The sequence below is a fragment of the Vipera ursinii genome, assembly GCF_947247035.1.
Source record: "Vipera ursinii genome assembly, chromosome: 7".
Classification (NCBI taxonomy): domain Eukaryota; kingdom Metazoa; phylum Chordata; class Lepidosauria; order Squamata; family Viperidae; genus Vipera; species Vipera ursinii.
In genome coordinates, this window is record NC_139521.1 from 3,782,723 (window position 1) to 3,809,053 (window position 26,331).

The 26,331-nt window shown below is 42.3% G+C and overlaps 1 protein-coding gene across 5 annotated transcripts in view; it reads left to right on the plus strand.

Annotated features, from left to right (window-relative positions):
* PDS5A (PDS5 cohesin associated factor A) overlaps positions 1-26,331 on the plus strand; it is a 71,659-nt gene that overhangs the window by 17,567 nt on the left and 27,761 nt on the right. For 4 of the 5 annotated variants that reach the window (XR_014493049.1, XR_014493050.1, XM_083367612.1 and 1 more), the window contains exons 3-19: positions 6,877-7,080; positions 8,928-9,014; positions 10,164-10,261; positions 10,535-10,661; positions 11,700-11,780; positions 13,349-13,489; positions 15,372-15,487; positions 16,117-16,211; positions 17,110-17,255; positions 18,629-18,780; positions 19,983-20,096; positions 20,589-20,670; positions 21,558-21,606; positions 21,700-21,839; positions 23,779-23,894; positions 24,371-24,476; positions 25,897-26,057. Coding sequence is in view for 3 of the 5 variants with exons in the window: in XM_083367612.1 (XP_083223738.1) it covers positions 6,877-7,080; positions 8,928-9,014; positions 10,164-10,261; positions 10,535-10,661; positions 11,700-11,780; positions 13,349-13,489; positions 15,372-15,487; positions 16,117-16,211; positions 17,110-17,255; positions 18,629-18,780; positions 19,983-20,096; positions 20,589-20,670; positions 21,558-21,606; positions 21,700-21,839; positions 23,779-23,894; positions 24,371-24,476; positions 25,897-26,057 (2,015 nt within the window). In the remaining 2 variants the exon portion in view is untranslated. Of the gene's footprint in view, positions 1-6,876; positions 7,081-8,927; positions 9,015-10,163; positions 10,262-10,534; positions 10,662-11,699; positions 11,781-13,348; positions 13,490-15,371; positions 15,488-16,116; positions 16,212-17,109; positions 17,256-18,628; positions 18,781-19,982; positions 20,097-20,588; positions 20,671-21,557; positions 21,607-21,699; positions 21,840-23,778; positions 23,895-24,370; positions 24,503-24,591; positions 24,701-25,896; positions 26,058-26,331 lie in introns of those variants that run through there. The other variant, XM_083367614.1, reaches the window with a different exon arrangement.

A 26,331-nucleotide genomic window follows, 5' to 3' on the forward strand; every position in this document is an offset into this window, starting at 1 on the left:
GGACTGTCGGTGAGTCAACAGCGGATCAGAAGAGGAGCCGCTGCGGGACAGAGACGACAGTTGCTCTTTAAAAATTATGATTTAAATTGAGCTGATTGATATCGATCCTTTTTTTACTAGTGATTTAAAACGCGATTTAAATTGACTTGATTTAAAAGATGATTAGGGACGGTTGCTGGAATTGGGTATGTCTAGTTTAATGAAGAGAAGGACCAGGGTGGACAGGATCGCAGTCTTCCAGTATCTCAGGGGCTGCCCCAAAGAAGAGGGAGTCAAGCTCTTCTCCAAAGTACCCGAAGGCAGGACAAGAAGCAACGGATAGAAACTCACCAAGGAGAGAAGCAACCTGGAACTAAGGAGAAACTTCCTGACAGTGAGAACAATTAACCAGTGGAACCACCTGCCTCCAGAAGTGGTGAATGCTCCAACACTGGAAGTTTTTAAGAAGAGACTGGACAGCCGTTTGTCTGAAATGGTATAGGGTTTCCTGCCTGAGCAAGGGGTTGGACTAGATGACCTCCAAGGCCCCTTCCAACTTCTACTACTACTACTACTACTACTACTTCTCCTCCTCCTCCTCCTTCTACTTATTCTTATTCTTATTATTCTTATTACTATTACTAGTAATAGTGGGGTTGTTTTATCTTTGGTCTTTTAATTTTATCTCGGGGTTTTTTAGAATTGTACCTCTATTGTTTTTAATTAGGGCAATTGTTTAATCTCCTTTTAATGTTTGTATTTGCTATTTTATTCTGCCCTGTGAACCGCCCTGAGTCCTCAGGGAGAAGGGCGGTATATAAATGTTATTAAATTAAAAAAATTAAATTACTATTACAGGGAGTGCAGAATTATTAGGCAAGTTGTATTTTTGAGGATTAATTTTATTATTGAACAACAACCATGTTCTCAATGAACCCAAAAAACTCATTAATATCAAAGCTGAATATTTTTGGAAGTAGTTTTTAGTTTGTTTTTAGTTATAGCTATTTTAGGGGGATATCTGTGTGTGCAGGTGACTATTACTGTGCATAATTATTAGGCAACTTAACAAAAAACAAATATATACCCATTTCAATTATTTATTTTTACCAGTGAAACCAATATAACATCTCAACATTCACAAATATACATTTCTGACATTCAAAAACATAACAAAAACAAATCAGTGACCAATATAGCCACCTTTCTTTGCAAGGACACTCAAAAGCCTGCCATCCATGGATTCTGTCAGTGTTTTGATCTGTTCACCATCAACATTGCGTGCAGCAGCAACCACAGCCTCCCAGACACTGTTCAGAGAGGTGTACTGTTTTCCCTCCTTGTAAATCTCACATTTGATGATGGACCACAGGTTCTCAATGGGGTTCAGATCAGGTGAACAAGGAGGCCATGTCATTAGATTTCCTTCTTTTATACCCTTTCTTGCCAGCCACGCTGTGGAGTACTTGGACGCGTGTGATGGAGCATTGTCCTGCATGAAAATCATGTTTTTCTTGAAGGATGCAGACTTCTTCCTGTACCACTGCTTGAAGAAGGTGTCTTCCAGAAACTGGCAGTAGGACTGGGAGTTGAGCTTGACTCCATCCTCAACCCGAAAAGGCCCCACAAGCTCATCTTTGATGATACCAACCCAAACCAGTACTCCACCTCCACCTTGCTGGCGTCTGAGTCGGACTGGAGCTCTCTGCCCTTTACCAATCCAGCCACGGGCCCATCCATCTGGCCCATCAAGACTCACTCTCATTTCATCAGTCCATAAAACCTTAGAAAAATCAGTCTTGAGATATTTCTTGGCCCAGTCTTGACGTTTCAGCTTGTGTGTCTTGTTCAGTGGTGGTCGTCTTTCAGCCTTTCTTACCTTGGCCATGTCTCTGAGTATTGCACACCTTGTGCTTTTGGGCACTCCAGTGATGTTGCAGCTCTGAAATATGGCCAAACTGGTGGCAAGTGGCATCTTGGCAGCTGCACGCTTGACTTTTCTCAGTTCATGGGCAGTTATTTTGCGCCTTGGTTTCTCCACACGCTTCTTGCGACCCTGTTGACTATTTTGAATGAAACGCTTGATTGTTCGATGATCACGCTTCAGAAGCTTTGCAATTTTAAGAGTGCTGCATCCCTCTGCAAGATATCTCACTATTTTTGTCTTTTCTGAGCCTGTCAAGTCCTTCTTTTGACCCATTTTGCCAAAGGAAAGGAAGTTGCCTAATAATTATGCACACCTGATACAGGGTGTTGATGTCATTAGACCACACCCCTTCTCATTACAGAGATGCACATCACCTAATATGCTTAATTGGTAGTAGGCTTTCGAGCCTATACAGCTTGGAGTAAGACAACATGCATAAAGAGGATGATGTGGTCAAAATACTCATTTGCCTAATAATTCTGCACTCCCTGTATTATAGAAGCAACCTAGAATTAAGGAGAATTAACAACCAGTGGAACCACCTGCCTCCAGAAGCGGTGGATGCTCCAACACTGGAAGTTTTTAAAAAGAGACTGGACAGCCATTTGTCTGAAGTGGCATAGGGTTTCCTGCCTGAGCTGCGGGCTGGACTAGATGACCTCCCAAGGTCCCTTCCAACTTTATTATCATTATGAAATCAAATCCACCCTGCTGCTGAAGCTGAGAGAGAGGTGAGGCCAGAATAGATGACTTGCTGCCGTGGCCCCAGAAACCAGCATGAAGCGAAACCAGAAAAACTAGTAAACTGGAAGGTAGATTTTTATCAAAGTGATTTAGACCATAACTCTTGCACTCCCCTGGGTGACAGCCAATTGGGCAAGAGGTGGTTTCCTCAGCGCAGGGCGAGAAGGGAGGGAAGAGGCAGGTAGGAGGGTAAGGGGAAAAGAGCATGTGTAGACAGTTGCGGGAACCACAAACAGTTGGTCAGCCTTCGTTTGGGGAAGAGATGGGGAAGAAATGGAGGTAGTGACAGATTTTATTTTCCTGGGCTCCAAGATCACTGCAGATGGGGACTGTAGCCAAGAAATTAAAAGACGCTTGCTCCTCGGGAGGAAAGCCATGACAAATCTAGACAGCACACTCAAAAGCAGAGACATCACCCTGTCAACAAAAGCGCGTATAGTCAAGGCTATGGTCTTCCCATTTGCAATGTATGGCAGTGAAAGCTGGACCATAAGAAAGGCTGAGCACCAAAGAATTGAGGCCTTTGAACTCTGGTGCTGGAGAAGACTCCTGCGAGTCCCTTGGACTAAGAGGCGATCAAACCGGTCGGTCCTAGAGGAGATCAACCCTGGCTGCTCTTTAGAAGGCCAGATCCTGAAGTTGAAACTCAAATAATTTGGCCACCTAAGGAGAAGGAAGGACTCACTGGAGAAGAGCCTCACGCTGGGAAAGGTGGAGGGAGGTGGCTGGATGGAGTCCCTGAAGCAGTAGGCGTGAGCTTAAATGGACTCCAGAAGATGGTAGAGGACAGGAAGGCCTGGAGGAACATTGTCCATAGGGTCGCGATGGGTCGGGCACGACTTCGCAACTAACAACAACAAGAAGAAGTTGGGCAATAGGAAGGGAGTCATTAGGATCAGTTGACAGGTTAGTAAACGTGTGTTGCGTAGACGGAGCGATGACCAAATCCGACTTGCAGAAAGACCCTGGCAACAAAGGCAAAGTCTTGAGAAATAATGCGTCGGGGCGTGTGAGAAACGGAGACGGGAGCAAGGCTGTTGGCTTTTTGGAGAGAAAAGGCGGATGGTTCATGGGCCAGGGCAGGTGGTGGTGGGGCGCTATTTAAAACCAGACGTGTCAAACTCGCGACGTCACGTGACTCTTTTGGGTGGGCGCGGCTTCCGCGTGACGCGTCCGGCCTGCGGGCCGGCAGTTTGACACCCCTGGCGCAAACCCAAGAAAGGAGAAATGACACCTGGACAGTTGTGAAATGCAGCGGTGTCTCAGGCTTTATGTCTGAGATTGAATGAACCAGTAGTTAGTGACAAAGTCAAAAAAAAAAGCATCAAGTTTTCCTACGATGTTCTTGGAGAACCTGTTTGGGACCCAGCATGTTTAACGGTAAGAAACAGGATTTAGTGGGTTTGAATGGAGTTACAGGGCAAAGGAAGTGCTTTGTTCCTGTAACGTCCAAGCCTCTAGCTCTATAATCAGGGAGATCGGTTTAGTCATTCTGCCCAGTGACTAAGAATATATTAAAGGAGAAGAAAAACATCTTTTAGTCTGCGCAGATGCTATGGTGAAGACCCTGAAATCTCTTCTTTAGAAGTAATTTCAGAAAATACAATCAAAGTCTTTATCGCTGCCTTCTCTGTGGGGACTGCAGTTACATAGGTAGGCTTTACTTTTGCCGCAACTTGCACGGGGCTGCCGGATTTCTCTGTGTACTTCTAGTCTAAATATGTTCTTGGGAACTAGTCTTTTCAACCCTGTGCCCAGATGGCTGAATTGTTCTTGCTTTTTAGCTCCTGATGTTGAATGGTAAAAAGACACATGTCCCTGATCAAATGACTTACAATGGTGGTGGTAATAATAATAATAATAATAATAATAATAATAATAATAATAATAATAATAATAATAAGAAGAAGAAGAAGAAGAAGAAGAAGAAGAAGAAGAAGAAGAAGAAGAGAAGAAGAGAAGAAGAAGAAGAAGAAGAAGAGGAGGAGGAGGAGGAGGAGGAGGAGGAGAAATAATTTGAAGGGACCTTGGAGGTCCATCTCTAGCCCAACCCCCTGCTCAGGCAGGAAACCCTATACCACTTCAGACAAATGGCTGTCCAGTCTCTTCTTAAAAACTTCCAGTGTTGGAGCATTCACCACTTCTGAAGGCAAGCCGTTCAGCCAAATATAATAATAATAATAAATAATTAATAATAATAATAATAATAATAATAATAATAATAATAATAATAATAATATAGTTGGAAGGGATCTTGACGGTCATCTAGTCCAACCCCCTATACCATTTCAGACAAATGGCTGTCCAGTCTCCTCTTCAAAACTTCCAGTGTTGGAGCATTCACAGCTTCTGGAGGCAGGTTGTTCCAGTGGCTAACTGTTCTCAATGTCAGGAATTTCCTCCTTAGTTTCCAGGTTGCTTCTCTGCATGATGAGTTTCCATCCATTGCTTCTTGTCCTGCTTTCAGGTGCTTTGGAGAATAGCTTGGCTCCCTCTTCTTTGGGGCAACCCCTGAGAGATTGCGAACGCTGCTATCATGTTCCCCCCTCGTCCTTCTCTTCCTTAAACTAGACATCCCCAATTCCAGCAACCGTTCCTTACATGTTTTAGCCTCCAGTCCCCCGATCATCTTGGTTGCCCTTCTCTGCCCTCTTTCTAGAGTCTCGACCTCTTTTTTTTTACATCGTGGGGACCAAAACTGGATGCCGTATTCCAAGTGCGGCCACATCAAGGCAATATAAAGCGGTATTAACTCTTCATGTGATTTTGATTTTGTTAATGGAGCCTAGCGCTGTGTTGGCTTTTTTGGCCGATAAAGAATTCTATTTTCATCAACTGAGTGGCAGTTGGAACCAAAACGAATGAAAGGAAAGGGGTGGTTGGTGGTTCTTCCTCAGGAGCTTTGGAGAATGGCTTGACTCCCTCTTCTTTGGGGCAGCCCCTGAGATCCCGGAAGAGACTGCTATCATGTCATAGTAACCATTCAAAGTTGCAACGGCACCGGAAAAAAGCAACTCAGGACCATTTTTCACCCTTACGTCTCTTGCTGCGTCCCCACGGTCAGCTGATGAATATTCAGCCGCTTGGCAACTGCTTCATATTTATGACGGCCACGGTGTCCTAGGGTCACGCAATCCCCTTTTGCGACCTTCTGGCAAGCAAAGTCAATGGAGGAAGCCAGATTCACTTACTAACTGAACACGTGCAGCTATTTTCTGAACACCTGTGGGAGGAAAACGTGGTAAAATGGGGCAAAATGCACTTAACAAATCTTTCACTTAGCGGTAGAAATATTGGGCTCAATGTTAGCCGTAAATTGAGCGAGTACCTGTATTAAAATCTGGCTGGGCAACGTGAGAACGTTGCTGGGTCAAAAAAAAAAAATAACCACCCAGGATTCACATCTTTCTTTTTTGGGGCCTTTGTTTTCCACAGCAGCTTTTTAGGGACAGTCTTATTCTGTTAAAGAGTATTTTCCCCAGCTTATATACATTTCCATTTTCATATTGTTTGCCGCATCCGGAAAACGTATTGAAGATGCAACACCCGTGTTAGACGTTGAGTCAAATAATTATGTAACCATTAAAAAAAAAATCTTGAAAGACATTGTCTTTGCCGAATCATTGTTTTCGAATCATTGTTTTCAACTCATTATATATATATATATATATATATATATATATATATATATATATATATATATATATGTATGTATGTATGTGTGTGTGTGTGTGTGTGTGTGTGTGTGTGTGTGTGTGTGTGTATATATGTGTATATATATATGTGTATATATATATATGTGTATGTGTATATATATATATATATATGTGTGTGTGTGTGTGTGTGTGTGTATGTATATATATATATATATATATATATATATATATATATATGTATGTATGTATGTATATGTATATGTATATGTATATGTATATGTATATGTATATGTTTAAGTATTTGTCAAGGCTTTTTGAATGGACCTTGCTAATTAACTCTTTCATTCCTGTTTTGGCCCGGCTCAGGGCGTATCCACAGGAACTAGTCAACTTATGACAGCTCATTATTTGTGCAAATTATTCAAATTGCTAATAAAGAATTTGGGAGGCTAATTCTTTATTAGCAATTTGAATAATTTGCACATATATATATATATATATATATATCCATATATATGTGACAATTTGAATGAAAATTTGAAATGTTTCTGTTGTTTTGTCGATTCCTAGATGGTAGTGAAAACGTTTATGGATATGGACCAGGATTCAGAAGATGAAAAACAACAATATCTCCCTTTAGCTTTGCACCTTGCGTCCGAATTCTTCCTCAGGAACCCCAATAAAGATGTCCGTCTCCTTGTAGCTTGTTGTTTGGCTGACATATTTCGAATTTATGCCCCTGAAGCACCATATACTTCACACGACAAACTCAAGGTAAATGAACAAATTGTTTCCACTTTCTTTTTGGCTCCGGGGATTTTCAGAGAAACGATTCTTGTCTCACTAAGTCAGAAACAGATAACGCAGTAACGTAACGTGCCGGTGATAATAAACCAGGATTCATAGTTATCTGAACAAACGGAGGCAACGCTTAATCTTGCAGCTTCCTCTTCCAAAGGGAGAGGAAATAGAAACGTTTACATTGTTTTGTCATTTTGTTGGGGAAAAAATTAAGCTTGTATGTCTGACCCCGGGGAGTGTGTGTGTGGGGGGAATTCTGTAGCTTAATTTTAGCCTCAGTTTGATGGCTACTCATGCAAACCAAATGAGTCAGAAATGCAGAATTTTAAGACAGTGCCAACTAAGGGGGAAGAGTGTATGACTTCCAAACATGCGTCCCTTTGATCGCGTACGCTTGAGCCACATAGCGGTGCTTAAATGCCCTTCCCTAAAAGATATTTCAATATACGGAGGAGGTAGCATTTAAGAGATCTTGGTAGATTACAACCTCATTTGCTTCATTGGCTTCCCTTGATGTAGCTTTATTTTTATTTTTTATTTTAATTCCATTTATATCCCGCCCTTCTCCGAAGACTCAGGGCGGCTTACAAGCTTAGCAGTAGCCTTCGTTCTATGTATATGCCTGCTTATTAGGGCTTTCACACACACACACCCAAGCGGCATTATTACAAAGTCAGCTTAATTGCCCCCATCAATCTGGGTCCTCATTTTACCTACCTCGGAAGGATGGAAGGCTGAGTCAACCTTGAGCCTGGTGGCACTCGAACCTGCACTGATTGCAGGCAGCTGGTGTTACTTAAGGAGGCATTAGCCCACTGCTCCACCAAGGCTCTTTAGGACTTGTGTAGAGAACAGGTCATATCTGAAGTCAAGATTGATCACGCCTGAGCCATATTTACGCAAAAACAATTCCAACACTTTTCCAGTAGTGGGTTTTTTTTTTAATTAAGCATCACGAGTAAAAAAGATGAAAACTAATACGACCGCCCCACCCCCCAAAAAAAAGAACTGACAAAAAAATAGAAGATGCAAAAAAGAAAAAGTAGGACAAAGATAATAAGAACGTAGCAAAGAAAAAGAAAAATACGTAAAGAAATGACTTTTCCCCTCCGTAACAACTATAAAGGGTCCTAGCAACGTATCGCCTTCTCTTGAAATGAGGGATGATTGATTAGAAAGGGAAACGTGGAGACATAGGTGGCTAGAAAGGCACCAGCTACGTTGAGCGAAGACCGTTTTCCCTCAGCGCTCTACCCAGTGCTTTTTTTGTAACAGAAAAAGGTGCCGGAACTCACACATGTCATACAACCCGCCTTGCCTACCCTACAAGGTTCCATCCAAAAAAGGTGCCGGAATTCCGTTCTGAGCGTTCTATGACAAAAAAAAAAAGCCCTGGGTCTACCAGAGGCTCCTGTCCCTATGGCCTCCTCGTGAGGAGCACTTGCGTGGAGCGCTTGTGGGTGATCTGAAGTCCTCTCCTTTCCCCAGAGAGGAATTTCAAACAGCCAGTCTAAGTCGCTACCTCTTCATTCCGCCACGGTCCCCGGCTCCGAGGGAAGAAATGGCGACTCAAAGCCTTCACAAACTTTTAAGCGCCGCTGTGGTTAATCATTACACCTGAGCAAAAGCTCTTGTGAATTTTCTTAGTTGCTGGGGGGGGGGGGGAATCGCTTAAATTGCAAAAAAACAAAACAAAACAAAACGATAGAACTCTACAGATAGCGTAATTCACTAAAAAATAAAAAAACCAAGATAGAACTCTATAGATAGCGTAATTCACTAAAAAAAACCAATAACAACCTTCTCTTCTTGTTTTGCAGGATATATTTTTGTTTATTACGAGACAGTTAAAAGGATTAGAGGACACTAAAAGCCCTCAGTTTAATAGATACTTTTACTTATTAGAGGTAAGCATTTATTTATTTTATTTATTTTAATTCCATTTATATCCCGCCCTTCTCCGAAGACTCAGGGCGGCTTACAAGCTTAGCAGTAGCCTTCATTCTATGTATATACCTGCTTATTAGGGCTTTCCCCCCCCAAGCGGCATTATTACAAAGTCAGCTTATTGCCCCCAACAATCTGGGTCCTCATTTTACCTACCTCGGAAGGATGGAAGGCTGAGTCAACCTTGAGCCTGGTGGGACTCGAACCTGCACTAATTGCAGGCAGCTGGTGTTACTTAAGGAGGCATTAGCCCACTGCTCCACCAAATATATATATATATATATATATATATATATATATATATATATATATATATATATATATATATATATATATATATATATATATATATATATATATATATATATATATTTGTGTATTACGAGACATTTAAAAGGATTAGAGGACACTAAAATCCCTCAGTTTAATAGATACTTTTACTTATTAGAGGTAAGCGTTTACATCAAATTAAATCAAATTATGTATCGGTGCTCGAGAAAACTTCAGTTGTGCTAAGGAACGTAGCTTAAATAAATAATGCTTGTTCGGTTCCGGTTGAAAACGATCAAGGCAAAATACTTTTTTCCCCTTTGCTCTTTTTCATTTTTAATATATCAAAGCAGTGCTTTTTTTGTAAAAGAAAAAGGTGCCGGAACTCACACATGTCATACAACCCGCCTTGCCTATCCTACAAGGTTCCATCCAAAAAAGGTGCCGGAACTCCATTCTGAGCGTTCTATGAGAAAAAAAGCCCTGTATCAACGCAGACAAAAATGTTATGATGCTTTTTTTTCCCAACAAACCAGTGTTTTCACCATTGGCAAGTTACCGTATTTATCGGCGTATAACACGCACCGGCGTATAACACGCACCTCATTTTAAAAAGGAAATTTCAGGAAAAAAACTTAAATTTCAAATAAATAACTATGGGTCATTAACATTATATTGGCGTATAACACGCACACATCATTTGCCCCCTATTTTCAGGAAGAAAAAGTGCGTGTTATACGCCGATAAATACGGTATTTTGAGGTTATGCTGACCTTTTGGCATATACATGTAGCTGAATTGAAATGATAATATTAATGCTTTGTTCTTTTTTTTTGTAGAACTTAGCGTGGGTTAAATCTTACAACATCTGCTTTGAGTTGGAAGATTGCAATGAAATTTTTATTCAGCTTTTTAGGACCCTCTTTTCAGTTATCAAGTAAGTTGGAGTACTCACGCCTATTGTGCAGTTTCAGAAAGGTGCGCGTGCAAATACGTTAATTCTTTTACGTTAATAAAGATGCACTGTACTTCATCAACGTAATTATGTTTTACTACAACTTTACAAAACCCTATTAGCAACGTTGCACGTCAGCCTTTAGAGTAGCTGGTCATTTTTTTAAAAAAAAAAGTGGAAAAGATGATTGACTATAATTCAGTAACAATTTGTTTTAACTGAGTGCTAATAATCTAATTTTAATATTGTATTTAGCAATAGCCACAACCAGAAGGTCCAAATGCATATGCTAGATTTGATGAGTTCTATCATCATGGAAGGCGATGGGGTGACTCAAGAGCTGTTGGACTCCATTCTTATCAACCTCATTCCTGCACACAAGGTTTGCAAAGACAAAAATATTCTTGGCGCTCTTGGGATAGAAATCTTAAGTCTCCTCTTACAGCAGAGGTGGGGAACGATGGCCCTTTTATGACCTGTGGACTTCAACTCCCAGAATTCTTGAGCCAGCATGGCTGGCTCAGGAATTCTGGGAGTTGAAGTCCACAAGTTCCCCACCTGGGTTTTCCAAGATGTGTTGCCAAAATAATAGAAAACTTGATGGCCTTCTGCCAATCTTTCCTTTCTCTTACTTCTATCACAACACGTCACGGGTGCGATGTTATTTTGAAATGCAAAGATGTTCAGAAAAATTACAAGGGACGTGTTGACAAAGGCAGCAAGGAGGCCGCCAGCGTGTATTTTACTTACATTTTGCTATCAGTATATGATTAGGGACGTTAATTGCGATCCTGCTATGGTGGGTTTTTTTTTTAAAAAAAATATATATTTTAAAACGGAGGTTAGCAATTTGTGAAGTCACTGGGTGCATCGTGCAGTGATGTAAAAAAATCTTGGAAGATTACAGAGCTTGATAGACTCGCGAGATTTAGGCCATTGTTTAAAGTTTGTTAAGCTTTGGAGAACTCTTGGTATTATATTGCCAACTTAGAATTGTTCCTGTCCCAAAAAAAAGAAGGTTATATAATGGATTTAGAAAGATTTTACACCCACACCGACACAAACATTCTCCCCCCCCCCCCCCACACACACACACAGTGCCAGAATGTTGCTGAATCATATTCTGCTATGTGTAAAAGGGCAGATTTATAGTAACATTCATGAATGTAAAGTTCGTTCACATCTTTCCTGACCTGGGTGGGGTGGGGGAGACATTTGTATTTATTTATTCTTCACTTTTTCTACCTGTTTTTTCCACTGGTAAAAAAGGCAAGATTAAAAATGTCCGCCTGTCGCATTCATGCATAGATAGCGTACTTTAGAGTTTGCTTCGTGCCTTGCGTTCAGAAATGACTAGCATAAATTGCTCGATAACAGCCGTAGTTTTCTTAAAAACGTGTTTTTCCCCGTTTTCTTCCAGAACCTTAATAAACAGGCCTTTGATCTTGCAAAAGTCCTGCTGAAAAGAACAGTTCAAACCATTGAGCCATGCATTGCCAATGTATGTATGACATGTTTCGACCTATCTAGCGATTGCTGCATTTTAAAATCTTGACTTCTTTCTGAATACATCCTTGGGATTCGTTGTAGCAGATTCATGCAATTCGAAAATGAATATGGATCCTGTACATGCACCCTGAGGCCAGTTACTCAGCCATCACAATCCCAACATCCCATCGCACAGCTCTATTCCTCCCCACTATTTCAGTCAGAGGTCAGCTAAACTCATGACAAGGCAGTTGTGCTGTGTTAGCCAAGAAATTAGTGGCTGCAGCACATTGATTTTTTTTTTAGACTTTCCTACGTCTGGAAGTAGAAATAATTAACAGCGATGTGAGTTATTGTCTTGAGAGTATTACTTGCTGCAAATGCTTACCAAGTGCCTAACTTGGAGAAAAAAAATACGAGTTTCCAAATAAAAGCTAGCTGTTAAGGCTTAGTACCTACGTAGGGATAATTCATTTGAATAGGATTATCCGTGAACTTGTTAATGTGCTTGTGATGCAGAGATGGAAGTGAATGGGTTTGTGTGTGTAAAATACAGTTAGGTAAAATTACTAATGATGTTGTATCATCATACAAGCCATCAATATCAGGGGGTCTTCAAACCTGGCCCTTTTATGACTTGTGGACTTCACCTCCCGGAATTGCTCAGCCGTGCACATTCTGGGCGTTGAAGTCCACAAGTCATAAAAAGGGCCACGTTTGAAGACCCCTGATCAGTAAGATCCTAGTTGCAGCTGCTTTTCACATCTGGGTAGTATCGTGGCTCTTCCTTTCTCAAAGTTGCTTGCTGAAGCCTCATTTCCATGCTATCAGGTCCTAATTGACTTGACAACCAGAGTGTTAACCCACAATTTGCACTGAAGTGGAATGTGAACCTTTTAATTTATAGTGTCCTTGCGAAATGCGCTCGGTGCACAAAATGTGTCCCGTGCGATAACCTCGCTTTACGATTTCAAAGATTAGCATTCCATTTTTCAATGACTTAGTGTCTCTCGTTTTTTTAATTGGCTTTACCGCTAGAGACGGGAATCCTGAATGGCTTTTGCTCTCTTGAGAATATCGGCATCCAGTAATCCGCCCCAACCGTACCTGCTTGAGAATGGTGGTATTTCATCTTGGATGCTGTGTGTTGAAGAGAAATGGACACCGCAATTCTATTTACTTCCCAATCAAATTGGTACACTGCCTCATCTCGCTATCGAAGTGACTCTGGCTGGTTTACGAGTCAGGAAGCAATAAAATGCAGCTAAAATTCCCTTCAAAAATAAAAGTTAAAAAAAGATACAAGGAGTGTGCCTTCGAGCCACCAGCCCCCCCTCAAGAGTTGTGTCCCATCCTTGGATCGCCATACTGGCTGACAGAGCTAGGTCTTAACCAGAGAACCAGCAGAGTGGAGAGGCAACATCAGGTTAGGGGCCAAGATGTATCATAGGCTGGAGGATTGCCTTAATACGGAACCCAGTTTTCCAAAAATGTGATAGAGTCATGGCAGCAATCAGTTAAAATGTGTAGGCGCTTTGAAAATACGTACTTATTAAAGGAAGCGTTTTTCTCTCTCATTAGTTTTTTAATCAGGTTTTGGTACTAGGAAAGTCTTCTGTGAGTGACTTGTCTGAGCATATATTTGATCTAATACAAGAACTTTTCGCCGTCGATCCTAATCTACTGTTGTCTGTCATGCCACAGCTGGAGTTCAAGCTGAAGGTAAGAAGAGCTAATCTTCCATCAAATTCTGTTACCTTTGCATGAAAGCCTGTGGCGTTTGCATAAGGAAAAAAAACGAGTCTGTTTTCCGAATGCGCCTTTGCACGTCGCTGAGACGGCAGTACCAAAGGACAGAGGTGCCGAGGTTGCATCGCAGTGCGCGTCTGCAGTTTAGACCTCGTGATTATGGATAAGTCGTGCACGAATCTGTGATGCTTTCAGGACAAATCTGTTTCTCTACTTTGCTAGTGGAAGTCACTAGAGCTTGGACAACTTCCTAAAAATCCCCGAACAGAATAAGTAAAACCATCCTAGGCTGTATCACAAGAAGGATGGCATCAGGCGTAGCGGTGGCGCAGTAGTTAGAATGCGGTATTGCGGGCTAACTCTGCCCACTGCCAAGAGTTCGATCCTGACCTGGCTCAAGGTGGACTCAGCCTTCCCTCCTTCCGAGGTCGGCAAAATGAGGACCCAGATTGTTGTTGGGGTGGGGGAAGATGCTGACTCTGTCAAACCACTTAGAGAGGGTTGTAAAGCACCGTGAAGCGGTATATAAGTCTTAAGAGCTATTGCTGTCGAGATCACGGGAAGTGGCATTAACCCACCTATACTTCACTAGTGAGGCCAAATTTGCAATACAGGTAAGCCTCAAGTTACGAGCACGTTTGAGCCCAAAATTGCTATTGCTAAGTGAAACAGTTGCTCAGCCTGATTTTAGGACCTTTTCTTGCCACCGTTGTTAAGTGAACCCCTCCATTAGTAATGCGGTTGGTTATTAAGCGAATCCGGCTTCCTCCTTGTAACTTTGCTTGTCCGAAGGTCACAAAAGGGGGAATCCCGTGACTTTGGGACGCTGCAATGGTCACAAATACGAGCTGGTTGCCAAGTGCACAAATTTCGACCACGCGACCACGGCGGAGATGCTGCAACGTCCCCTAAGTGTGAAAAACGGCCAGAAGTCACTTTTCCCCCAGTGCTGTCGTAACTTCAAACTGTCACTTAAATGAAGTTTGCAAGTAAATGAAGTTTGTCTGTTACCCTACCTACGGATTTGAAAACGTGTCACGGAAAAAGACGTGTTTTGGCTGGACAAAAATTGGCATGCCTGTGCAGTAGATACGCAATCACCTGATCATAAATCGGACGCTTGGCGATTGACCCACATCTACGACGGTTGCAGTGTCCCGGGGTCATGTAAATGAGGAGTCTCCAACCCCCGGTCCGTGGACCAGTACCAGGCCGTGGCATGCCACAGCAACCGGTCCGCACAAACAAGCGAAGCCCCATCCGTGGGATGCAGGCAGCACACAAAACCACGCCCCCTCCGGTCCACGGAAAAACCTCTGGCCACGGAACCGGTCCCTGGTGCCCAAAAGGTTGGGGGCCTCTGATGTAAATCCCCTTTTGCGACCTTCTGACCAAGAAAGCCCATGGGGAAACCAGATTCACTTCACAACCGGGTTCCCAACTTAACAACGGCAAGTGATTCCCTTTAACAGCTGTGGCAGGATAGGTCATAAAATGGTGCAAAGCTTACTTAACAACTGTCTCCCATAGCAACAGAGGTTTTTATTTAATTTATTTTTTTATTTTAATTCCATTTATATCCCGCCCTTCTCCGAAGACTCAGGGCGGCTTACAAGCTTAGCAGTTGGGCTCAATTTTGGTCATAAGTCAAGGACTCCCTCTACTGAACATGGGAAAGGATTTCAAGCCGAGCGCATCACTTTAAACTTTACGTTATTTTGATATTTTGTGGGATGAGAGCAAATGTTCTGACTTGCCTAAACGTTATAGCCATACCTTTCGGTCTAGTGCTAATAAGTTGTTAACCTGCCGAGTGAGGGGAAAAAAAAAACGATTTTTCTTTTATAACCAACAGAGCAATGACGGAGAAGAACGCTTAGCTGTTGTAAGGCTTTTAGCAAAGTTATTTGGTTCCAAAGATTCGGACCTTGCAACACAAAATCGTCCGCTTTGGCAGTGTTTTCTTGGCCGGTGAGAAATGTACCTATACATATATTTGGTTGGGTTGATTTTAGCCATTCTTTTTCTGTAATACTTTTTTTTTTAAAAAAAGAAAACTTTACTTGTTGTTAAAAGCCCTGTATAAAATTTGTAATTAAAGTAAATATTGTGTGTAAATGACATTCATGTAGTGTATTTTGAAATTGAAATGCTGTCTGTAATTTCCCTGGTTTAGCCAAATAGATTTTTTTTCTTGGATATTCAATACGTTGGATTATATCAGGGGTCTTCAAACGTGGCCCTTTTATGACTTGCGGACTTCAACTCCCAGAATTCCTCAGCCAGGCACGCTGGCTGAGGAATTCTGGGAGCTGAAGTCCACAAGTCATAAAAGGGCCATGTTTGAAGACCCCTGCTATAGACTTTAAGAGGAGTGGACTTCAACTCCCAGAATTCCTCAGCCAGGGACGCTGGCCGAGGAATTCTGGGAGCTGAAGTCCACAAGTCATAAAAGGGCCATGTTTGAAGACCCCCGGATTATAATATTTGCAGTATGTTGTTGCTTTCTGAAAGTATACTTTCATAAAAGCACATTTGCTTTATTGCATTCATCGCTGGAGCTGAATATAATTTCGGATTCATATATTCCTCTCTTCTAGATTCAATGATATTCATGTCCCTGTGAGATTGGAAAGTGTCAAATTTGCAAGTCATTGTTTAATGAACCATCCAGATTTAGCGAAGGATCTGACTGGTAAGATATTTTAATTCAGAAGAACTGGAGGGGAAATAAAGCAGGAGGATAATAGATTCAAATCACTAACGGGGAGATGCAGCAGTGGTTTCATAATAATCAAAATATTGTTGATTATGAAGCTTAAAAGGCATGCTGGAGGTATATTTCTTCATAGAAAGAATAGGAAATGTTATGCTGTTGAAATCTTCCACCGCCCAGTGTTTTATCAATCCATTTGTGAAATACAAACAAATTATGAGCTCGGTGTGACAGACTTTCTACAAACCAGACCTCCCCTTGTCATTCTTTGTTAGTTGCTTGCCTACTTAACTTCATATGTAAATAATAATAATGATGATGATGATGATGATGATGATGATGATGTACACCTAGGATGATACCTAGGATTGTTACCTAGGATGCTGGCAGCAACCCGTGTCAACCATTAGTGCCAGTCAATTTGAGTGTTCAGACGACTGAGTTTCATGTTTCATGAATAAAAGTTTTATATAATAATAATAACGTTGGAAGGGACTTTCAAAATCTTAAGGGACTGGTTTGAACAAAACTCAGCAGCACTTTTTCGCGCGGCTGCTGATTAAAAACAGGATCGCCAACAGGATCGCCAACGTCCTATAACGGATATGGCATAAGAAGAAGAGACCTCGGAGGTCATCTAGTCCAACCCCCTGCCCAGGCAGGAAACCCCTAGACCGTTTCAGACAAATGGCTGTCCATTTCTTGAACTGATACTTAGAAACGGGTCTTGTCGACGATATGTTCTGCATCGTACCTCATAATTTTAATGTCCCTAAAGGCGTTGCTCTTTAGTTTCAGGTGCCTGAACACGCTAGTATTTATTTATTTTTGTAGAAGTTAACATCCTATTCTTTTTTCTTTTCTTTTTTTGAAACAGAGTACTTAAAAGTGAGATCCCATGATCCAGAAGAAGCCATTCGCCACGATGTCATTGTCACAATCATAACTGCGGGCAGACGAGATCTTTCTTTAGTCAATGACCAACTCCTTGGTTTTGTCAGAGAGAGGACACTCGACAAGCGGGTAAAGTGACTTGCATCTTATCATTTCAGGGGCTCCCCCAGATGTTCTGAGGGGGTGGATGGGGGAAAAAATGGCATGCTTTTGTGTTATAAACGAAAGGCAGATTGAAATGAGAGTTCAATTGCCAGCGTCCCCTTTTACCCGAGTGTGAAAATTGACGAGATGTTTTAGATTGACAAGGACAAAACCGACATTTCTCTGTTCTGTTGTACGTGCGATCCCTACCATCGCTGCGGTGCCCTTTTCAAAAGAAAAAGTGGTTTCCCCCAAATTTTGGGCAGCTAAAGCTGCTCGGCGTCGCATCGAGGTTATCCTGTAAAAATTGCAATCTCAACGGTCCACGGAGGTTCTCAGCCATCCAAGTGATGGGTGTCCCAAAGTTTTATAGAATAATAATAACAACGTTGGAAGGGACTTTCAAAATCTAAGGGACTGGTTTGAACAAAACTCAGCAGCACTTTTTCGCGCGGCTGCTGATTAAAAACAGGATTGCCAACGTCCAATAACGGATATGGCATAAGAAGAAGGGACCTCGGAGGTCATCTAGTCCAACCCCCTGCCCAGGCAGAAAACCCTAGACCAGGGGTGTCAAACTCAATTTCACTGAGGGCTGCATCAGCATTGCGGTTGCCCTCAGGGGGCCGCGTGGGTATGGCCAGGGTGGGCGTGGCCTACTTAGTGGGCGTGGCTAGAGTGCGTATGGCCAACTGGGTGGGCGTGGCCAGCTCTACATCGTTCGCATCAAGGGTGCCTATGGGGGCCTGGGCAGGAGTGGGATAGATCTGAGGGTCTCTGGCAGAAGGAGGGTCTCTGGGCCAGGGCCAAGGCAGTGGGGGCCGTTCCCTCACTGTTGCCAGGATGGCTTCGCGGGCCGCATGACACCACTTCGCGGGCCGGATCCGGCCCCCGGGCCTTGGGTTTGACATGTCTGCCCTAGACCGTTTCAGACAAATGGCTGTCCATTTCTTGAACCGATACTTAGAAACGGGTCTTGTCGACGGTGCTTTTTCAAAAGGGGCAACTCGACTTCCTTGGTTTTTTTTTCTTTTTTGTATTTTTCCTTGAAGACTTTTCGCTACTCATCCAAGAAGCTTGTTCAGTTCTGGAAGAAGCTTCTTGGTTGAGAAGCGAAAGGTCTTCAAGGAGAAACCAAGCCAAAGTCCAGTTGCCCTTTGAGAAAAAAAGCACCTTTGGGACAACCTGAACTGCCAGTGTAGTTTTTAATAATGCCTTTTAACAGAAATGGGGTTGACTTCTCCGTGGTAACCCAAGCCACAACTTTTATAACATGTTCTGCTCATTAATTTTTAAATTAAATCACCCACCTGGGCGTGTGTTTCTTTTTTTTTCCTTTCTATTTTTTTTTTTTTAAGTGGCGGGTAAGAAAAGAAGCCATGATGGGACTTGCGCAGCTCTACAAGAAATACTGCCTTCACGCTGAAGCTGGAAAAGATGCAGCAGAGAAAGTCAGCTGGATAAAAGACAAACTTTTGCACATATATTATCAGAATAGCATCGACGATAAGTAAGTCGGCGGATCTGCTCTTTCCCCCAAAATAAAATCACCCCCCCCCCAAAAAAAGCGATCTGGCCCTTCCACCCATCCTTTTAGTAGAGACCAGCTACCTGGCTGGCCGCTTATGTCTGGCAAATGCATGTTCAAATATCTATGGGAATTCTCAGTCATCCAGTCACGGTGGTCCCAAAAAGTGCTTTTTTTCAACAGGTCTTTCTTGATTTTTCCTTTGAAGACGTTTCGCTTCCCATCCCAGAAGCTTCTTCAGCTTTGAACTGGATGGTGGGGTATGGGAGGATTTATACTCCTTGCAGAGAGCTGGTCCTTTGCCTTTTTTCAGAGTGTCGTTGAGGCCCCTTGGAGGTTTGTCTGTGTCCTCAGGGTCACCTGAGTGGTGCAAAACAGCCTTGGTGGAGCAGTGGGCTAATGCCTCCTTAAGTAACACCAGCTGCCTGCAATTAGTGCAGGTTCGCATCCCACCAGGCTCAAGGTTGACTCAGCCTTCCATCCTTCCGAGGTAGGTAAAATGAGGACCCAGATTGTTGGGAGCAATAAGCTGACTTTGTAATAATGCCGCTTGGGGGGGGGGAAGCCCTAATGAGATATATACATAGAATGAAGGCTATTGCTAAGCACATTGGTTTGTGCTTAAATTGTAAGCCGCCCTGAGTCTTTGGAGAAGGGCGGGATATAAATGGGATTAAAATAAAAAAATAATAATAAAAGGGTGTGGAGCCTTCTTGGAGCTGCTGAAAGGGCGGTGTTGTCAGCAATGGCTCAGCAGTCCTACAACACCGTCCTTTCAGCAGTTCCAAGAAGGCTCCACACCCATTTGGACTGCTTGGTAAACCTCCCAAGTGGCCTCAACGACTCTCTAAAAGGAGGCAAATGACCAGCGGTCTGCGAGGAGTATAAATCCTTCCATTCCCCACCATCCAGTCAGAGCTGAAGAAGCTTCTGGGATGAGAAGCGAAATGTCTTCAAAAAAAAAAACAAACCAAGAAAATCCAGTTGCCTCTTGTAAAAAAACATATTCAAATATTCCGCCTTCTCATATGTATTACGGGCGTGGATTGCCTCCTCTTGGCCTCTTGGCCTTGCAGACCTTGCTCTGCCGTATGCCCATGTTTAGGACAGTTTCTCTTTTTAAAAAGTTAACATGTTAAACTAAAAGCAATTTCAACAACGCCTAAATTTCTTTCCCTTGGCAGATTGCTGGTGGAGAAAATCTTCGCTCAGTATCTCGTTCCTCATAATTTGGAAACAGAAGAGAGGATGAAGTGCTTGTATTATTTATATGCTAGCTTAGACCCAAATGCTGTTAAGTGAGTATGACTTTTGACCGGAACGACGGCTCCATTTTAAAATCGGTCTCACCAGCGATGTGAAATAGTCCGTGCCCAGACATTTCAAATGAAAGGTCTTGTAGCTGAAAGAGAGTTTCTTCTCTGGTGTGATGGCCAGATTGTTGAAGCCACTAGCTAAATTGGATAGTCGATAGAATTCAGATCAAGGCTGTGCTTCAGAACTAAAGGAAATGTATTTGGCAATATAGGAATAGTGAGATATTTTTGGTGTTCGTGCACCTTGGGAGTGCCCCGAATGAAAATGAAGTAAGAAATGGTAGGAATCTGGCACTTAAATATGTGCATCAACTTTGGGGAAAAAAACATGATATTGCTGAGGATAGAAGAGCTGTCTCATCAAAAGAAGCTGCGGGGTAGAGAATGACACAGAGCTCCATATGTTATGTATACAGTCACCTTTTTTCTTTCTTTCACGTTTTAACATATTTTTTTTTATGTCTTTACGCCCAGGGCACTGAATGAAATGTGGAAGTGCCAGAACATGCTTAGGAGCCATGTGCGGGAACTGCTAGATTTGCATAAAACACCCACCGTAGGTTTCAAAATAACATCCTTGTTCTGCTTGGCATGTTTTGCTTTTTAATATTGCTGTCTCTTAGAATGGTAATATTCCCTGTCTCTTAGAATTGGCCTGTTAAATCACTCTGGATTTGTTCTTTAAACTCTACCATTTCTCAAAATAATTGGCTGTTAAGAGCTGAATAATGAGACCGAAATATGGTAAAATCTACCGCACAAAGAACGATACGGTGTCGTCTTGATGACGCCCTTTGTCACAAGGGCAAACTACTACCAACTTTACATAACACAGGTAGTCCTTAACTTAGGACCACTCTTGAGCCCAAAGTTTTTGTGGCTAAGTGACAAATTTGTGAAGTGAATTGTACCCCATTTCTTGCCACAGTCGTTAAGGGAATCACTGCAGTTGTTCGGTTAGTAATGTGGCTGTTAAGTGAATCTGGCATTGCTTGTCAGAAGGTGGCAAAAGGGGATCGCCTGACCCCGGGGACACTGCAACCGTCATAAATATGAGTCAGTTTCCAGGCGTCTGAATTTTGATCAGGTGTCCGGGGTGGGTGGGTGGCTGGTCGTAAGTGTGAAAAACGGTCATAAACCAATTTTTCCCCAGTGCCGTTGTAACTTCAAACAGTCACTAAATGAACTGTTGTAAGTAGAGAACTGCCTGTATATGTACCAAATTTGGATGGGGTACGGGAAGAAAGAGCAATCTTTTAAAACATGGCAATCCGGCTTTTGTAAGCTACTCCGATAACAGTGTTAGTTACTTCCTGCCAAATCTTCAAAGCCGGTTGGGCTGAAAATACAGCGAAGGGTGAATGTGTGAATAAAGTCAAAAGGGTTATTATTAACAAATGTCAAATCATCTGTGTGAATTCTCCTCTCAACCTCTCCTTTCAGTCAGAAGCAAACAGCGCTGCGATGTTTGGAAAGCTGATGACCATAGCAAGTAAGATCCTGTCGATTTATCAGAGCTTTAATTTTTAAGCGTAGCTTTGAAGTCGCAAACTTGAATTGACACCTTTCCGTCGTAATTCTGCAGAAAATCTCCCAGATCCTGGGAAAGCCCAAGATTTTGTGAAAAAGTTCAATCAGGTCCTGGGGGACGACGAGAAACTGCGTTCTCAATTGGAGGTGCTGATCAGCCCTACGTGTTCCTGTAAACAGGCAGACATCTGTGTGGTAAGGCTTTTTTTTTTCTTTCTCGGAGACGCCGATGCCGTCTTCCAGTTTAGAAGACTCCTGAAAAATTTGGTGGATGTGCCCCAAAGCAAAAAGAGTTTGGGTTAAAATACATTTGTGGTTGGAGAAAATGACTAAAAAAACAAATAAGACTTTAAACCAGAATTATTTATTGTTAGGAGCAATAGGGACGCGGTGGCTCAGTGGGTTAGGACGCTGAGCTTGTCGATCAGAAGATCGGCAGTTTGGCGGGTCGAATCCCGAGTGCCGCATAACAGAGTGAGCGCCTGTTACTCGTCCCAGCTTCTGCCAACCTAGCAGTTCGAAAGCACGTAAAAATGCAAGTAGAAAAATAGGGACCACGACGGTGGGAAGGTAACAGCGTTCCGTGCGCCTTTGGCGTCTAGTCATGCCGGCCACATGACCACGGACACGTCCTCGGACAAGCGCTGGCTCTTCGGCTTTGAAACAGAGTTGGAAACGACTAGGACGCATGTGCGGTGGAACCTTTACCTTTTACCTTTATGAGAAAGATTGTAGATAACCTAATGCTGCATATATTAACAGCAGCAGGAATTGTCTTTGCCCAACATTGGGAAAATGAAAACTTACCAACTGAAGAAGTGTTAATTAAGAAAATTTTAGAGTGTGCAGAAATGGACAGATTGACTTTAAAGATTAAAGAGAAAGAAGACTCAGTGTACTATAGAACATGGGATAATTTCTATCAGTGGCTAGAAAAACGAGTCGGAGAGAAAGGAACGTGATATGTAATTTTGAATATATGCTAGCATTAATTAACATATTGTTTGTGATAATTAACTATATCTATTATTGCTAGTTAAATATATGTACCCAGACATGCTGTTTGCTAAATATTGAAAATGTTAACCTTACCCCAACCCTAACGCAAATCCCAACCCCACCTTATTCCCAACCGTATAAAAATTAACAAAATCTTTACAGAAAAAGGAAAAGAAAAAAGTTTGTAACGACTTAGGTTTTTGCCGTGGAAATAAGTCACGGTTGATGAAGCACCTTGTTGATCCTTGCCGAACTAAAAAAAAAAAATCTAAGTTGGGAATATCAACGAAGTCCTCAAGGAAGCCACTTTGAATCATGAGAGACTATAGATAGTCTCTTGGGGCCCCAGTTGAGCCCAAAATTTGTGTCGCTAAGTGAGAAATTTGCTCAAGGGAGCTTTGCCTCATTTCACGACTTTCCCGATCACATTTGTGAAGCGAATCACTGCGGTTGTTCAAGTTTGTGTGACGTGGCTGTTAAGTGAATCTGGCTTACCCATGACACTCTCAGAGGGTCACAAGAGGCGACCCCACTGCAAACATCCTAAGCGTGAGTCAAGTGCCAAGCATCTGAATTTTGGATCACGCGACCACGGGAATGCTGCAAGTTTCGTACCTGTGAAAAAAAAGGCGTTAGGTCCCCTTGTGTCCGTGCCGTTGTAACTTTGAACGGTCGCTAAACAAACCCTGGAGAGGTGAAGACTGCCTGTGCTTTATTTGTTACCTTATATTCCATTTGGCTTCAAGCAGCCGGTGGATTAAATCGGAATCTCCTTTCACTCTCCTGTTATTAATATTTAATTATTATATTTAATAATTAATATTTAATTATTATAATTATTAATATTTAATTAATTAATTATATTGTTACTGTTTTATCTGGGCGATTATTTAATTCTTTTTTAATTTTTGTATCCTGTATTTATATGTGCCCTGTTCACCGCCCTGAGTCCCTCGGGAGAAGGGCGGTATACAAATTTAATAAATACAAATACAAATACAAATTATTTTCTACGTGCAGCTACGAGAGTAGTAGGATTTTTTTTTTAATTTAAAAAAAACCTGTTTCCGTTCAGCATATTGTGTGAGCACCTTCGTTTTAATTATCGAATGACTTATAAACTTACTGTTTGCAGAGGGAAATAGCCCGGAAGCTTGCAAATCCTAAGCAACCGACCAATCCTTTCTTAGAGATGGTGAAATTTCTTTTAGAAAGAATTGCTCCTGTGCACATTGACTCAGAAGCTATCAGGTAAGTACAATATATGTGGCAATTTTCACAACACGGCATTTTTTTAAAACCACAACAACAACAAGCCTTAGGCTGCGTTGAATACAGGTAGCTCTCTCAAGTTACGAATGGACATTTAGCGACTGCTCGAACTTACGACCATCTCCCTTGGGGGTGGGGGCGGGTGGGTCACGTGACTGCACTTCCGGCGCTTGGCTCAGCTGTTTTCAGTGTCGTGCGGGTACCCCTACTTACGGCCATCACGACTTGCAGCCATAAGGGTCAGACTCCATCACGGTCCTGAAGAGTACTGTCCCCGATCTAGAGAATTGAGAAAAGTAACCCCATTGGACAAGAACGAGGATGTTGGGAGTTTGCTATATAAATGGAGTAGTTGTTTAAAAAAAAAAGGAATAGATTGACTGTATGAAACCTAGCAGCAGCGTTTCTTCATGCGACTGAGCACCTACGTGTTTTGAAATGTCTTTTTGTTTTAGTGCATTAGTAAAGCTGATGAATAAATCAATAGAAGGGACAGCCGACGATGAGGAGGAAGGTGTAAGTCCTGACACCGCGATTCGTTCGGGGCTTGAACTTCTCAAGGTACTCCACATTCCATCGCTCAGCTAGTTATCACATATTTTTATTTTTATTTATTTTTATTACATTTATATCCCGCCCTTCTCCGAAGACTCAGGGCGGCTTACAAGCTTAGCAGTTAAGGACATATGTTAGGGACCAGAGCAGAAACCATTCCAGAATGTTTTCGGCCAAAAATCAGTGTGTTCCCCCCCACCCACCCCAGTATTTTAAAACTCTTTTACCAGAAAGACTTGGTTTGCACTAGAAATCAAAAGCATTTCAGCAAATGACGCAACTGTTTAGACCTGTGGTGGCGAGCCTATGGCAGGCGTGCCACAGGTGGCACGCAAAGCCCTCTCTGTGGGCACGCGTGCCGTCACCCCAGTCCTAGCCTTGCAGCTGGGTTTTATAAAACCTTTTCGCTTTAGGCCTCCGCCGCCGTGTGCAAAAAAAAAAAAAAAGGTTCAATCAATTTCAAGTCCTCGCAGCACAAAAAAAAAGATCTCACAAAGTTGGAATTGATTGATTGAACTTTTTAGTCCCACCCAGTCTGTCGTTACCACCGCAGCCATGCCCACCCAATGGGCCACGCCCACCCAGCACCCGATGATACATAAGTGGGTTTTGGGTTGCAGTTTGGGCACTCGGTCTCTAAAAGGTTCGCCATCACTGCCCTAAGTGAGATATCCCTCCAATGGGACTCTCCCATGTATTTTACCAGGAAAGATAGGGCAGCCTAGAAAAGTCAGTGCCCTCCTAACCATACCCAAGCACTCCCAAGTTTGTTGGCCATGTCCATTTTGCTCTATAAGATCATGGTGACCTAACGCTAAGTGGAATTTTCCTCCAATGGGATTTTCCCATGTATTTTACCAGGAAACATAGGGCAGCCAAGAAAAGTCAGCGTCCTCCTAACCATACCCAAGCACTCTGAGTTTGTTGACAATGTTCATTTTTTTATATGAGTTCGTGATGACCTAACCCTAAGTGGAATTTTCCTCCAATGGGATTTTCCCATGTATTTTATCACGAAAGATAGATAGGGCAGCCTAGAAAAGTCAGTGTCCTCCTAACCATACCCAAACACTCTGAATTTGTTGGTGATGTCCATTTTGCTCTCCGAGTTCACGGTGATGTAACCCTAATCCTAAATTTGTGGTGGCGAATCTATTATAGCTTGTCTAGATCAGACCTGGGCATCTTATAGCCTCTGGGCCACCTCCGAAGCTTTGTGGATTGCTTTTATTTGTGGGGGTGTATGCTTACACACATTCCCGGCTCTGTTGGTTTGGCCTTCCACTATAGTCTCATTTTCTCAAAATGGCCCTCACGGGGAAAACTAATTGCCCACCCCTGATCTAGATGTATATATCTTGCCACTCTTTCAGATAACCTGGTTTGCCTTTATTAAAATGTTTTTTGGTTTGATATGTATCCATAGGTTTTGTCTTTCACACATCCTACCTCGTTCCACTCCGCAGAGACATACGAATCTCTCCTGCAGTGCCTCAGAATGGAAGACGACAAGGTGGCAGAGGCAGCCATTCAAATATTCAGGAACACTGGCCACAAAATAGAGACCGATCTGCCTCAAATAAGATCGTGAGTGCATTTGGACATATACAAAGTGTGTGTGACTGGCTTTCCCTTAGCATGTTCATAATGGAACATTCCCATTTCTTCTTAGAGTGCCATATATATGGAATGGAATGGAATGGAATGGAATGGAATAGAATAGAATAGAATAGAATAGAATAGAATAGAATAGAATAGAATAGAATAGATATTGGAATATAGAATAGAATAGAATAATGGAATGAAGAATTGAATGGAATGGAATAATGGAATGAAGAATGGAATGGAATACAGTAGAATA